The sequence below is a fragment of the Littorina saxatilis genome, linkage group LG10 (assembly GCF_037325665.1).
Source record: "Littorina saxatilis isolate snail1 linkage group LG10, US_GU_Lsax_2.0, whole genome shotgun sequence".
Lineage (NCBI taxonomy): Eukaryota > Metazoa > Mollusca > Gastropoda > Littorinimorpha > Littorinidae > Littorina > Littorina saxatilis.
In genome coordinates, this window is record NC_090254.1 from 41,117,630 (window position 1) to 41,131,469 (window position 13,840).

Genomic DNA, 13,840 nt, shown 5'->3' on the forward strand with positions numbered 1-13,840 from the left:
CTACCGAAGTCACGCATATCGTACCTGCCAGAGTCTTGATATAGTGCCGGTGGTACGATAACAATGACTTCTGGTACGATATGCAGGATGACACAACCTCCTATTAATTGCCAAATGATCCATTTAGGAGTACTTATTAAGAAGTCTGAAGCCTGAAGTTGTTTCAGAAAAATGCTTTCCCCCTCGAACTGGACATCAGAGGACATGAACAAATGTCTGGCAGCCATTGCAAACGGAATGGGCTTCAACGCTGCTTCAAGAGTTATTGTATTGTACCACAAGATCACTAATATCGTACCACAAGATCACTAATATCGTACGTTATAAGTGACTGACAGGTACGCATTACAGAACTGGTCTTGTAATTCGTACCATTTGGATGATTTTTTTAAATCCGTACTGAAACCAAGTTTGCGTTTTTTTCATTGAAAACAATATACGGAACGTTAAAGGCACAGGAGATGAGTGTTTATGGACAATTTGAAGTGCCTAGCATAAAATGGTTGCGTTATGGAGCTGTTTGTCCTTAAGTGGTACGATATCAGTAACTTTCCCCTACAATTCGAAGTTTTGAAAGTTTTAAAAAAGATAGCCCGGAAGCAGGGTCACGAAAGGTCGTGTCTCAAAGCCGAGACGATTTTTCTGCATAGCGCTCGCTTTCTTTGAAGCCACTCGCCGCCGACAAGTTCGTGTGACTCGCAGCCGTTTGTTGCGTTTTGGAATCAGAGATACACAATAACGTGTGATTGCAAATACAGCCAGTCGCATTGAAATCACAAACTGACGACTAAATTGTGAAATAAAGGAAAGTGGATCACACGGGTTCACGATGGCTCAGGGGTTAGATAAACCACGGACGGAATCTGGTGTGTGGTTTACGCGAGCTAAATAGCAATTCAAACGAACTGTTTCATTTAATGCTATTAAATGTTATTGCAAGTGTTCCATAAGGTTAGAACTGGTTTTTTTCATTAGAAGATTAAAATCGTGTTGTAAACCATTTGAGACATACTGGGGCTTTAACGTACTACTTGAACCCTGTGTTCGACCTTGTACTACATGTAGTAACCAATGTGTCTGTTCGTCATGAATAATTTCAAAGTGCCACGCTGGCATGACTCGTTTCGTTGCATGGTTTCCACATTATACCGGCAGACAGCGTGTCCCACGACACCGTTCAAGCGTGTTTTCCTTTGATCGACACCGCCAGTGCCCGAGATGAAAACAAAATATTGACTATGATATTTGAGGTGTATCGCTTTCTATAATGACGCAATTTGGCCGCCGGCGTCGCCCAGAACAGGAATCATGCCTAGCAACAATGGGCAGACACTATAATTACTGTGTGACAGAGCTGATCCCAAAGCGGAATCGTTAAGAGATAGAGAGGCGTGTACTGTCAGGCGTCACTACTGTGTTATACGGAACCGGTTTTGAATTCTTGCTTGCCATTTGTTAGTTAAATCTGCGTGAGTTAGAAAAGGCCAATGGAGGTAAGAGTCGTCCTTGTTTGTGTTGTAGTTGTCGTTCGTTGTTTGTGTTGTAGTTGTCGTTCGTTGCTTCTGTTGGTGTTATCGTTAGTTGCTTCTGTTGATGTTGACGACGGGACTGCTGCAGGTTCAGTATTGCGGTTGTGAAGCAGTTGTGATGTTTTAGTGTTGTGTTCGTTGTGTTTATATATGCACCACCACTGTCAGTTATTATGTTTGAGACATTCATGTTATAAACTTGACTTTGATATCCTCGTGAGTGAGTGTGTGAGTGAGTGTGTGTGTGTGTGTGTGTGTGTGTGTGTGTTGGTGTGTGCGTGGTTTACTGATTATTCGTTGATTAAATAAATGGCAACGTTGTGATTAGTTGAAGGAAGTAGATCGCTCTACGTAAGCATGATATGTTTACGCCGAGTCTCTTATCTGGCGTTTCATGTGTTCGCAACTATGTCGTCGTACCCCAACCCCGATGGTGTTCCCATAAAATAAAGGAGGAAAAACACGCCATTTCGAAAAGATAAACAGCGTAGCATAGGTAATGGAACGCTCATAGAAGAGCCGGCTGCCTTGACAATACTGCAGTTTCGCGAATACAGACGAACGAAAATATAACTGGTTTGATGAAAACATTTCTCATTAATTCAAAGTTACTGAAGAGTCGACGAAAACTCTTTTTCTGATTTAATTTATGTCATGATTAATTATTTGATGTGTGTCATGAGACAACAAATTAATTCCATATCTGAATATATTGCTTTGAACTCGAAGGCTTTTTCAATGATTGGAAGCTGTCAGTTTAAACTAGTTGTGTGATCATCTGTCTTTTCTTTCACTCGTTTTATTTATATGTGAAAAAGAAGGGAATGAAATCAGACGATGGTCGATTTTGGATTCCGTACGATGTACTTTCAGAGCTTCCTCTGTATTTGATCCAACTAACCCTATTGGAAGGTCTCATAAAATAAATAATCACTGAAGGCTTTACATATGTTTTCCTCACGCAGTTAATGCTCTACGTGCTTAACTTTCAGACCGAAGACGACAAGAACGCCGTACGGGTATGAAGGTTGCTTGGTTGATAATGAATGCTGTTTAATCATTTTGAGACCCTTGGTTCCTTCTCCTGCTTTCTTTAAGTGTTATGCGAGGTTCAGTTTTCAACAGAGTTATGACAGTGAGTGAGTAGGAGATAATAAGTAGGTGTGTATATACATGTACCCAACACTAGAATAAAATTAACAGGACATAGACGGGCGCAGTGGCGTGGTGGTAAGACGTCGGCCTCCTAATTGGGAGGTCGTGAGTTCGAATCCCGGTCGCTGCCGCCTGGTGGGTTAAGAGTGGAGATTTTTCCGATCTCCCAGGCCAACTTATGTGCAGACATGCTAGTGACTTAGCCACCTTCGTGTGTACACGTAAGCACAAGACCAAGTGCGCACGGAAAAGATCCTGTAATCCATGTCAGAGTTCGGTGGGTTATAGAAACACGAAAATACCCAGCATGCCTTCCCCGAAAGTGTGTTATAGGAACGTTTAATTTAACAAAACATTCCGGTCACTGATCTTCGACCCAGCTCTTTTTTTTCTTCTTTGAGGGTTATTCCGACTAAATAAATCCCCTGTCCATAAAGACCACCTGCATAAAGAGACCACTTTTGCTCAGTCCCTTGGGTGGTCTCTTTAGACAGGTTCCCCTGTATTCGTTTGAACTCTCGTGCTTCTGATAAGTGTCACGCCCATGGGACAGAGCGTGACCGAGGAATGAAGGGAAACGGAATTTGACAGGTTACTACTACCACTATTAGGGTTTAACGTCCTCTTAGACCAACTGGACTATATTGGGACAGGTATTGGTAATACGCTGAAGATATGGTGTGATACTTTGATTCGAACAAGCCCTCTGTGGCTGTCTTCTTCGACACACCAGCATTGGGTTCGTCTCGTCAAAGTATCGAAATACGATCATGATAATCAGAGACGAGAGATGATGCATGCGTGTCTTCGTGTTTTCCAAGCCCTGAGACTTTCGCTGTGAACGTGGGATCTTTTTCGTGCGCATGTGTGCACACGGGGGTGTTCGGACACCGAAGAGAGTCTGCACAAAGTTGACTCCGAGAAATAAATCTCTCACCGAACGTGGGGATCGAACCCACGCTGATGGTGACCAACTGGCTACAAAGCCAGCGCGCCACCGACTGAGCTACGTCCCCGCCCCATATGACAGGTGTGAGCAAACGAACGAATTGACAGAGACTTGCTGCGCTTCTCAGCACGAGTCAACAAACGTACTAGATGCAAATTCAGATCTATATGTTGCTCTTTTCAGTACGAGCAAACGAAAAGAGGTCAAGTGAGAGTGAAAGTGAGCGTGCGCGCTTTTCAGCACAGCAACTACTGACGGGTCTTTCTATGCTAACTTGGTGTTTCTGCCCCCAGAACTAGTGCCTGTTTGGGACATGACGTGGTTATATTCTAGGATGACGGTTCTTGCTGAGCTGGCCCCTTTTATACTCTCAGAGACCGCTGCAGGCTGACAGCAAGGCTTAGGGGGATGGGGGTAACACTGAGGAGGGAAGGTGGGGGTGACTTTTAAGGAAGATGGGGAGACTGAGTGCCTGCAATTCTGGGCTGGTAGGGCCCTCCCGCTACAAAATAAATGTTACAAGACTGTTTGCTCTCTTGTCAAGTCCTGACAGTTTCTTTTTGTGTTTTTTTCTTTCCTTCAGACTATGTCTTGCTTGTGGCGCATCAAACGTATCTGCCGCCATTGCTTGCGAAGGTGGCGCCATATCAGGGCACTCGCGACCACACCGAACTCAGCCAACTCCACAGTAAAGAACTCTCACAACGGATTCATCACAGCTAAACCCCCTGTTCGACTACCTCGGCGCTGGCTGAGAGCCTTCCTTTCCCTCCTCCTCATGACACTCGTGGTGCTGGTCCTGCACTACCGAGTTCTTCCCTCCTCCATGGGCTACTACAATCAGGACTGCAGCATGAAGGAAGAGCGACGAGAGCGCATGCGCCACGTGCTGCGTCACGTGGTGCGGTATTTAAATGAGGAGAACGCCACCTACTGGCTGGACTTCGGCACGCTGCTGGGCGTGGTGAGAGAAGGGGACATCATGGTGCACGACGGGGACATGGACCTGTCCAGACTGGCGAATGACCTGGATAAGGACAGGTACTGTGTTGATATCCATGGATGAAAGACACTGACCTTCCAAAACACACACACACATACACACACACACACACAACACACGCACACCGTGGCACACACATAAACACACACACACACACACACACACACACGCACGCACACACACACACGAACACACACACACACACACGGCCGTGACACGCACACACACACACACACACACACACACACACACACACACACACACACACACTCACACACACACACTAAAACACACTAAAACACACGTTTTACTGTATGATATCATGTTGCAGAAAAATGATGGAGCGTGTGGGCAACAAACTGCAGACTGTGGGCATCACGGGCAACGCCATGGTGGTCAAGTACCAAGACGTTCAGGTGGATATGTTCAGGTGGCAGACTTTCAACGCATCCTCCGGCGAAACGCTCCTTCGCAAATACTACCCCTTCGTTCCCAAAGTGGGCTTCGCGGAGCGGCTTAGCGACTATCTCTTTCCGACGGAAATACAGCCAAGCGTTCTGTTTCCTTTGCGGCAACTGAGTGTGTTGGGAGTTTTTGCCAAGATTCCGCGAAGGACTTTGGATTTTTTGAAGAGGCGGTACCCTCTGACGTGGTTCATGACGTTTCCTTACAAGTGGAAGTGTTGGACTAAAGGTTGATGCGGGGGCCCGGGTAGCTCAGGTGGTAGAGCACTGGACTTGTGATCGAGAGGTCGCTGGTTCGAATCCGGGCCGGGACGGACACGGGTCAACTTTATGTGCAGACCCAGAGACGGTATCCATCTCCCACCCCCGTGTCACCACAATGGCACGTTAAAGATCTTGGTCATTCTACCATAAGTGCAGATGGCTGATACCACCTAAACACGCAAACATCAAAAAGCCGTGAGGGCGTAAAACTCGAATCGTATAAACCAATTCATGTCCAATATAGGCAATTAAGACCTGACGGACAATAAGCCCCTTAAAATTTACTAAAGGTTGATGCTGTGGTGAACTGTCAGTGCCTTACTGTGGAATGGTGTGTACGGTTGGGTGTGTTAGTTTGTGTTTGTTTGTTTTGTTCATGGGTTTGAAACTCCCACGGGGTTTACGTGTATGACCGTTTTAACCCCGCCATTTAGGCAGCCATGCGCTGATTTTGGGGGAGGCTTGTTTGTGTTTATGTCGTTGCATTTTATTATGGGGGCCAGGAGGCCCCCATTCATACGGATAGTTTCGAGGTTGACCATGGGCAGCGCCATTTTGTTGTGAAATACGTCATCAGTTTGTGTACACAGGAATTTGTGACATCCGTCACCCTATGGGAGGGGTGAAGGCAACATTGCTCATCAGTAGAAAGTTGTGAAATCCGTCACCCTGTGGGAGGGGTGAAGGCAAAATTGGTTATCACTGAGTTTGTGTAACACAAGAAGTTGTGAAATACGTCACCCTATGGGAGGGGTGACGGCAAAATTGTTCAACAAAAACATCATAGGTGGAACTGTGCAAGGTCAACAAACTCAAACCATTTATTCTATACTGCATTTGAGTGACTTATATACCTACATTTTCATTTCTTATTTTCAGCACAGGTGTAGGAAAAAATCATGAACCAAAATGTTATTTATTTTCTAATTTAACATTTGTTTTACAAATGTGACCATAGTCTTTCAAACATATAGTGACATTAAACATTGTTATGTTAAAAAAAAGAAAAAAGAAAAAAAAACTTTTGTGCACAAATCAGAAAATACATTGTACATTTTACCTACAGGCCAAACAGTGTCTGTGGTGGCAAAGGACGCAGCAAGTTGCACTGATCTATATTTTTAGATCAGTGGCAAGTTGTCAAGAACAGGCGCTTGCATTTGGATGTGTCCACTGATAGTAGGTTTGGTTGTGATCAATCAGAATGATGTGGGAATAAAAATGTATGACAGTTTGGTATGATGACATGTAATTCACATATGCTGAAATGTAATAATTATTATACATGATATAATATTATTATGGCTGTTGCCATGACCATGAACCCAAAATAAAGGTTTAATGTTATGTAAAATCAAAATACCAAAATCAAGCACCTATTAATCTGGTCTACGGCGCGGGAAGATTGAGGCCTTCGTAAACGTTCAACGTTGGCCAATAATGATTCTAACAATGTTGTGTCGTTTTGTATTATGTTTTATTTTTTTTGATCAATTGATAAATATGTCTTCCCAACATATTACAAATCAAACAGAAATAAAGTCTTAGAGAACTACAATAATTATTGTTGCCGTCAAAACCTTGCAAGGCCTCACCCGTTCTCACGAGATTAGTTACATTTTTTCTGTCTCTCTCTCTGTATGTATGTCTTTGTCGGTGTCTCCCTCTGAGTCTCTCCGCTTCTATCTTTCTATGTCTGTCTCTGTCTATGTGTGTGTGTGTGTGTCTCTCTCTCTCGCTCTCGTTTTCTCTCTCTCTCTCTCATCTGACTCTTGGCACACAGGTCAAAGCAGAGGTTAACTAGAGTGCACGTGTACCTAGCAGGAGGGGGGTGATTTCTTGAATTAGCTGAGGGCGGTGGTGAACATGGGTCTCAAAGCAGAGGTTGGGCTATTTTTAGACCGTCAACACAGACAGTACAGCGTCGTCAAACCCCGCGTAAAGGAAATCGCTCACCTTCCACGTCCAAAACGTAGTGATATTATTGACACGCCAGATTAGCGCGGTAGCGTATTGTGCTAAGCAGGAAAGCGCGCTTTTCTGTATTCTTGTTAACTTCGCAATTTCCGGAATACATTCACTTTCACTTTGAGACTGTTCTGTTTACATTCGACACTATCAAAACCACTTTGCATTGCAATACTGAAATAATTTTTTCTGTGTTCGAAAGCTACAGCCAATCGTTATTATATCCCCTTAGGTACAGTTTTATAACATTATTGGCACATGTAAACAATAGGAATTAATTAATGAACGCTACGAAAAGGGCAGCCTTTAACCTCCCTGTTGTCACTCAGCATTTTTTTTTAATTCTCATCCACACTTTCAGCACTCCCCCCACCCGCCCTCCCCATCTCAGATGTAATTTGAAAATGGCGTTTTCAGCCTTCAATCCACTATTTAACATAGTAAGTCAAGCTTTTCAAACCTTATTAATAATTGCTTTGATGTTTTGCTGATGTTCAGTTTATTATTTAATGAAGATCTCATGGTTCAAAATTTCATATTGTTTTTTCAAAAACGTGCGTGTGTTCCATTTCAAACTAACCTCACTGATGTGAACTCCATTATTACTGTCACATCTGTTTTACAAATTACACCCATAATCCAAACCAACGCGCAAACACACACACACCACAACTACACACATATGTACTCGTTACCATTAGCCAACGCTCGTCACAACACTGATAGACTACGAAGCAATCTCTTCGATCATCTCTGCGCTGAGTCGGTCACACTTTTGCTCACCCCTGCCAACAATCTCAAACGTATCCTTTTTTTTCAATCACTACAAAATTATCATACAGCTTTTTATGTCTCACTAAATTATAAATCAGATGTATGTGGTTGTTTGTTGCCTTGAATGCCCCAAGGGGCAAAAATGAGTGTTTCTTCCATACTAATTAGCCTCATTTGCCTAAACCATATAGGAGTTATCCGTCCTTATAGAGTTAAATTTTTTTTATATAAATCCCATGCTAATTTCAAATACAGCGTTTTGCTATTCACTTCAATATAATAGTAAATAACAATCAAGAAATAACGAAGTCTTTAAACCACAATTTCCCAGATATTTACACTTTTCATTTTGTTTCAATTCACACCACAAAACATACACTTCGCCTTTTGCTATTCAGTCTCAAGTCTAAATAATAATAGTATAAATCATAACTAATTTTCTTCACACTATCATAGACATAATGTTGCCTCACATGTTCTTTGTACAATCGTTGGTTTTCACAATAAATATTGCATTACTATACTGTAATTGTCTTCGTTTTCTTTAACAATGTCTTTCCAAAAACAAAACTCAAAGACCACAAAAGCTATTGCAACCTACTCCTATCTCTGGTCTCTCTTCCTGGGTACAATGGTACCTAAGACTTACATTCAAATGCGGTGTATATAGAATATAGATGAATACCCGCTTCGCCGGGTACGGATGCGCCGGGAAGAAGTAGAGCCGAATACCAGGCTTCGCCTATGACCCGGCTTAGCCGGGTGTACGCTGGCTTTGCCGGCGCACCGCACGGAGGAAGGGAGATAATCGCGGCTAAAAACACTGGAGAAGATAAGGAAGAGTTACTGGTAGTGGATCCAGACAAAAAAACCAAAATCGGTTCAGCACAAAAAACAAAATCGGTTCAGCGCTGCGCGCTGAGAGCACGTGTTGAAATATCTCATCGACCAGGTTGTGTCCCGGGTGTACCTGAATATGCCCACCAAATTTGAAGCAGATCCATCGAGAACTTTGGCCGTGCATCGCGCACAGACACACAGACAGACAGACAGACAGACACACAGACACAAGTCGTATATATATATATATAGATAGTCAATTTTTTGTAAAGCAGTATGTAAGAAATGTTAAGTCCTTTGTACTGGAAACTTGCATTCTCCCAGTAAGGTAATATATTGTACTACGTTGCAAGCCCCTGGAGCAATTTTTTTGATTAGTGCTTTTGTGAACAAGAAACAATTAACAAGTGGCTCTATCCCATCCCCCCCCCCCCCCCCCCCCCTTTCCCCGTCGCGATATAACCTTCCTGGTTGAAAACGACGTTAAACACCAATGTGATCCAATGCTTGCTGTGTTTGTTTGCTCTACATGTATTAATTCCTGTGACAAGCCAAACGAGAAAAAAGTTGTTTAAAAGCACAAATCAGACCATAACGTTGTATTGTATGGTATAGTATGGTATGGTATGGTATTGTATGGTATAGTATGGTATGGTATGGTATTGTATGGTATAGTATGGTATGGTATGGAATGGTTTGGTATGGTATATGGTATGATATGTTATGGTATGGTATGTCTTGCGTATTTCGTGTGTTGCGCTATTCCTACTGACAGGTCCGTCGCAATATAACCTTCGTGGTTGAAAACGACGTTAAACACCAAATAAAGAAAGAAAAGTACTGACAGGTGTCGACCGCATGAGCAATAGAAGACTGGATGTTTAATTTTGAGGGGTACCACAACATAAAACGTTGTATTTCAGGAAGGATCCGATGGATTGCTTTGAAACTTTCAGGATCCTATGCCTATACATACGAGAAGTACTTCAGATCAAATGTCTGATCACAACAAGTATTTGTTCATATCGTTTGCAACTAGACCGTTCATAATGTTCTCGAAAGACAGCGGTTGTCGCCGAGTGCCTTTTTTTCTTTTCTTTTTTTCATTGTGGGGCTTTTAATCAATAACATGCATCCGTCTGCAATGTATAATCATTCATCCTTCAACATGTATAATAAAATATGTAAATGGCAAGTATACAAGACATATACAACATTAGAACATAACCGACAGCCGGACATATAACATACCGTTCGCCTACAAGTAAGACCGGAACATAACATAACATGCAGATTACAATACTGATAAAGAGAAAGAGAGAGAGAGAGAGAGAGAGAGAGAGAGAGAGAGAGACAGAGAGAGAGAGAGAGAGAGGGGGGGGGGTAATGATGGTGGTGGTATCATTTATAATGTATACTCTTAAGTAATAATACAAATAATAAATTCTTTTTGAACTTCCACCCTACAATAGTCAAAAGTCACTACAATACAAGACACCCGTATACCCATAAGATTGGACAGGGTGACAGACAGGTAAGAGGCTAAGTGAAGCAGACAGACATAAGACATTCACACACACTCTTGCCTAAAATCTTATACAAACCTACAATTTTAAACTGTGGAAAAAAGTTAAGCTGAAATGGACACTTCGCCTTGGTCAATAACCTAACATATATTCGCATAGGGTAACAACTCTGACAAAAATTCAACATTTCTATTCCTGATAAAATTCAATTTCTTTTCAATGTAATATCTTTGTTTTAATATTTTTAAAAAAACCACACACTCAAAAGCGGAACTGAGCCCCGAAGTTTACATTTATCAATATAATATTTTCCTAAAAGAATAATCAAATCTAAAACATTATCAGTGTTCACATTATCATCATTTCCAAATAGTATCAATCCGTTTGAAGAAGTCAAATGTTCCCAATGTAAACATTCTTTGTGCAATGCATTATTCCATTTAAGTGTGTGTGTGTGTGTGTGTGTGTGTGTGTGTGTGTGTGTGTGTGTGTGTGTCTGTGTCTGTGTCTGTGTCTGTGTGTCTGTGTGTGTGTGTGGATTTACAGCCATATGCGGACCAAATGGGACCAAATGGGGTCGTCCATCGCTATATCGCAGCAATTTGCGGACATCGGCCGAAAAATGCGACTATCTGCGGACGTCCTCAAATAGGCGGTCTTTGGTCCGCAAATAGCTGCAATATAGTGACGGATGTCCGCAAATACCTACACCTCCCTAAAAATGGAAATGCAAGTTGTCCTCATATTGCTGCAATATAGGTGTGGACAACGAGCCCTGTTTTACACAGATTTGATATCCATTGTCATATCCATTTTCAGATTATACACAGATTTTACACATTTGCAGAGCAGCTCTGTATTTAGTGCGTACTGTTGCAAGCGATTTTACGTAGTTTTCAAACTGCTGTAAAATATGAACCAGATAAAGCACGTCAAAAACAAAAGCAGATTTGCGGAGGACACTTAATGGCTGTCCGATTAGTAAATAGTGTGCAGTTGCTGTCTTATGTTCACTTCCTCATAAAGTGTGTAATACGGGGTAAACAAGGTACACAAATCGTAAAAATGCATTTTTGTCATTGAGGTAAAGATAGTCGTTGACGAATTTCATCCCTCTTTATGATCTACCAACGTTTTAAACAATCACATAAGTGAACAAGGTGTTGTTAACTGCAACGTGTGTGTACTACATGTACAGACATGAACTACACTACTCGTCATAAAAAAACACTTCACACATGCGTTTGAGGGCAGATGTTTCTGATGAGTACTGGAAAGGCCGTTTATTCCCCTAACTTATTCAGTGAAAAGATTGAGTTTACATGACGTAGTGTCGATACAGTGGAACCTACAATACAGACATCCCCCAAAATCAAATTCACAAAATCAAGGTTCCCGCGTTAAAATTGACAACAAATCAGAACTGCTAAAACGAAACATGTTAAGCATGTCCTTAGACAGAACAATCAAATCTGCATCCAACTCAGTCAGCTTTGTTCACATATCCTGTCTACCAAGGACGCGGTGTATGTGCCAATCCTCTCAAAAGGCACACAGTTTTTGAAGCCGTTTTAGCGGGTAATGAGACAAAAAATGATACATTTGAGTAACTCGCCAACGCATTACCTTCAAACTTTTGGAGATTGGTGCTAACACGTGTCGTAAAGTAAATACGGAATTTCAAGTCATTTGAGACATTACTGCCCACCTCTGTCAAAAGACAGCAAGTCCAAAAAACACGTTTTGAGAAAAACGTGGTTTTTTGTTCTGATCTATATATTTAAAGCAAAGACATTCTCGATTAAAGTTTTACTGGAAGTAAGCGTCTGCATGCATTCTGCATTTTTTGCTTTAGTTTCTTTCAAAAATTTGGTTCAATGAAAAAACTATGAGCAAATTAGTGGACTTACTGTGTTCTGCCTAGGTTTTCTTGACACTCGGGTTTGTTCAAAACAACGGCAGATCACAGCAAAGGGGACTCATTGTGTTCTGCCTATGTTTTCTTGAGACTCTGGTTTGTTAAAAACATCGGCAGATCACAGCAAAGCGGACTTGCTGTGTTCTGTATACTTTTCCGTGCAACAGATTCAAGTCAAAAATGCCAGCCCACATCAAAATAGGCCAAAGTAATCGAATATTTGGCCTTATCCCATGTAAAAGTCTAGCCCTATATGAGAGTCGAATCGGTTACAGGTGAAAGATTGAGCCTTTAAGAATATCTTCCTTCCTGTGTCAACCATCTTGTATATCGCATTCAGGAAAGGAGCATCTTTCCCCCGGGATTCAATCCCAACATCCGCAGCCTGTCTTTATTGACATGATTCGTTATTCGTAACTATATAGACCAGGGATATTAGATCAGCAAAATGCTGCGTTCTGTAATGAGTGGAATGCCTTTCTTGACATGATTCGTAACACATAGCTATATAAACCAGGGATATTAATTCAGAAAAATACTGTGTTCTACATCGGAAGTAGCAAGACTCGATTGTTGGTGAGTGTCAAAGTGCAATGATGCTGTTTATCCCAGGATAAAAACATGGTAGATGAAAAGGGATGTACCAGATGATTTTCACGGGGAAGAGAGTATCCTTAATCAGTGCCACACGATGTCTGCACCCAGATCCTGGGAGAATGTGCACGAGAGTATTACCAACTCAGTGGGTGCCAGCTGCGTGCTCGGATTGGTTGAAATCACGCCTGCAAACCCCAATTCAACCAATCAGACACGGGGGCTGACTCGTGCACACCAATGTTTCTCGAAGTAATGTACATCCGGGTACCGATCGACTCATACTGAGTTGTCAGGGTGAAGGTCCATGGCTGTCAAAACAGTGTCAGAGCCATGAAGACAATAAGCACTCTACTATATCACAAGTGTCGGGGCCATGCAGCACTGTACAATATCAGAAGTGTCAAGCGGACATGACTGTTTCGAGGAGTTCGCAGAGTAGACACAGGTCCTATAAATCTAAATTCAAAAGCCATTAATGTCTTTGGGAATGTGTTTTGTTACTCCTTGTCCTCTTCCTCCCCTCTCCCTTTTTTCTCCCTCCTCCTCCTCCTCCCTGTCTTGGTTCTAGTCGAGTGATATGTCGGGCAATAACTCTCTATCCGAAGGTCCGCGTTGCTTTGTGACACAGGCACACTACCCATTTGCATCTTAAAATAATATTATACTATCCGCATTGTGTGTGGTGTTTTTCCCCTCGTATAGTTACATTGGGTCAAGTTTTGACTAAATGTTATAACATTGACTAGGATTTGGGACGATGGTGGTGGCGGTGTGTGTGTGTGTGTGTGTGTGTGTGTGTGTGTATGTGTGTGTGTGTGTGTGTGTGTGTGTGTATGTATGTGTGTGTGTGTGT

The 13,840-nt window shown here is 42.2% G+C and overlaps 1 protein-coding gene across 1 annotated transcript; it reads left to right on the forward strand.

Moving 5' to 3' along the window:
- The first annotated feature begins 1,048 nt into the window (after positions 1 to 1,048).
- On the forward strand, positions 1,049 to 8,777 carry LOC138978838 (ribitol 5-phosphate transferase FKRP-like). The gene is made up of 4 exons (XM_070351626.1): positions 1,049 to 1,493; positions 4,217 to 4,674; positions 4,968 to 5,329; positions 5,655 to 8,777. Exons 1-4 carry the CDS (start codon positions 1,488 to 1,490, stop codon positions 5,657 to 5,659), a joined length of 831 nt encoding a protein of 276 aa, XP_070207727.1. The 5' UTR covers positions 1,049 to 1,487; the 3' UTR covers positions 5,660 to 8,777.
- Positions 8,778 to 13,840: the final 5,063 nt, after the last annotated feature.

Excerpts from the sequence above, each read along its gene's own strand:
- LOC138978838 (XM_070351626.1), top strand. Across the intron at positions 4,675-4,967 it reads AATGACCTGGATAAGGACAG|AAAAATGATGGAGCGTGTGG; the intron begins GTACTGTGTTGA and ends ATCATGTTGCAG.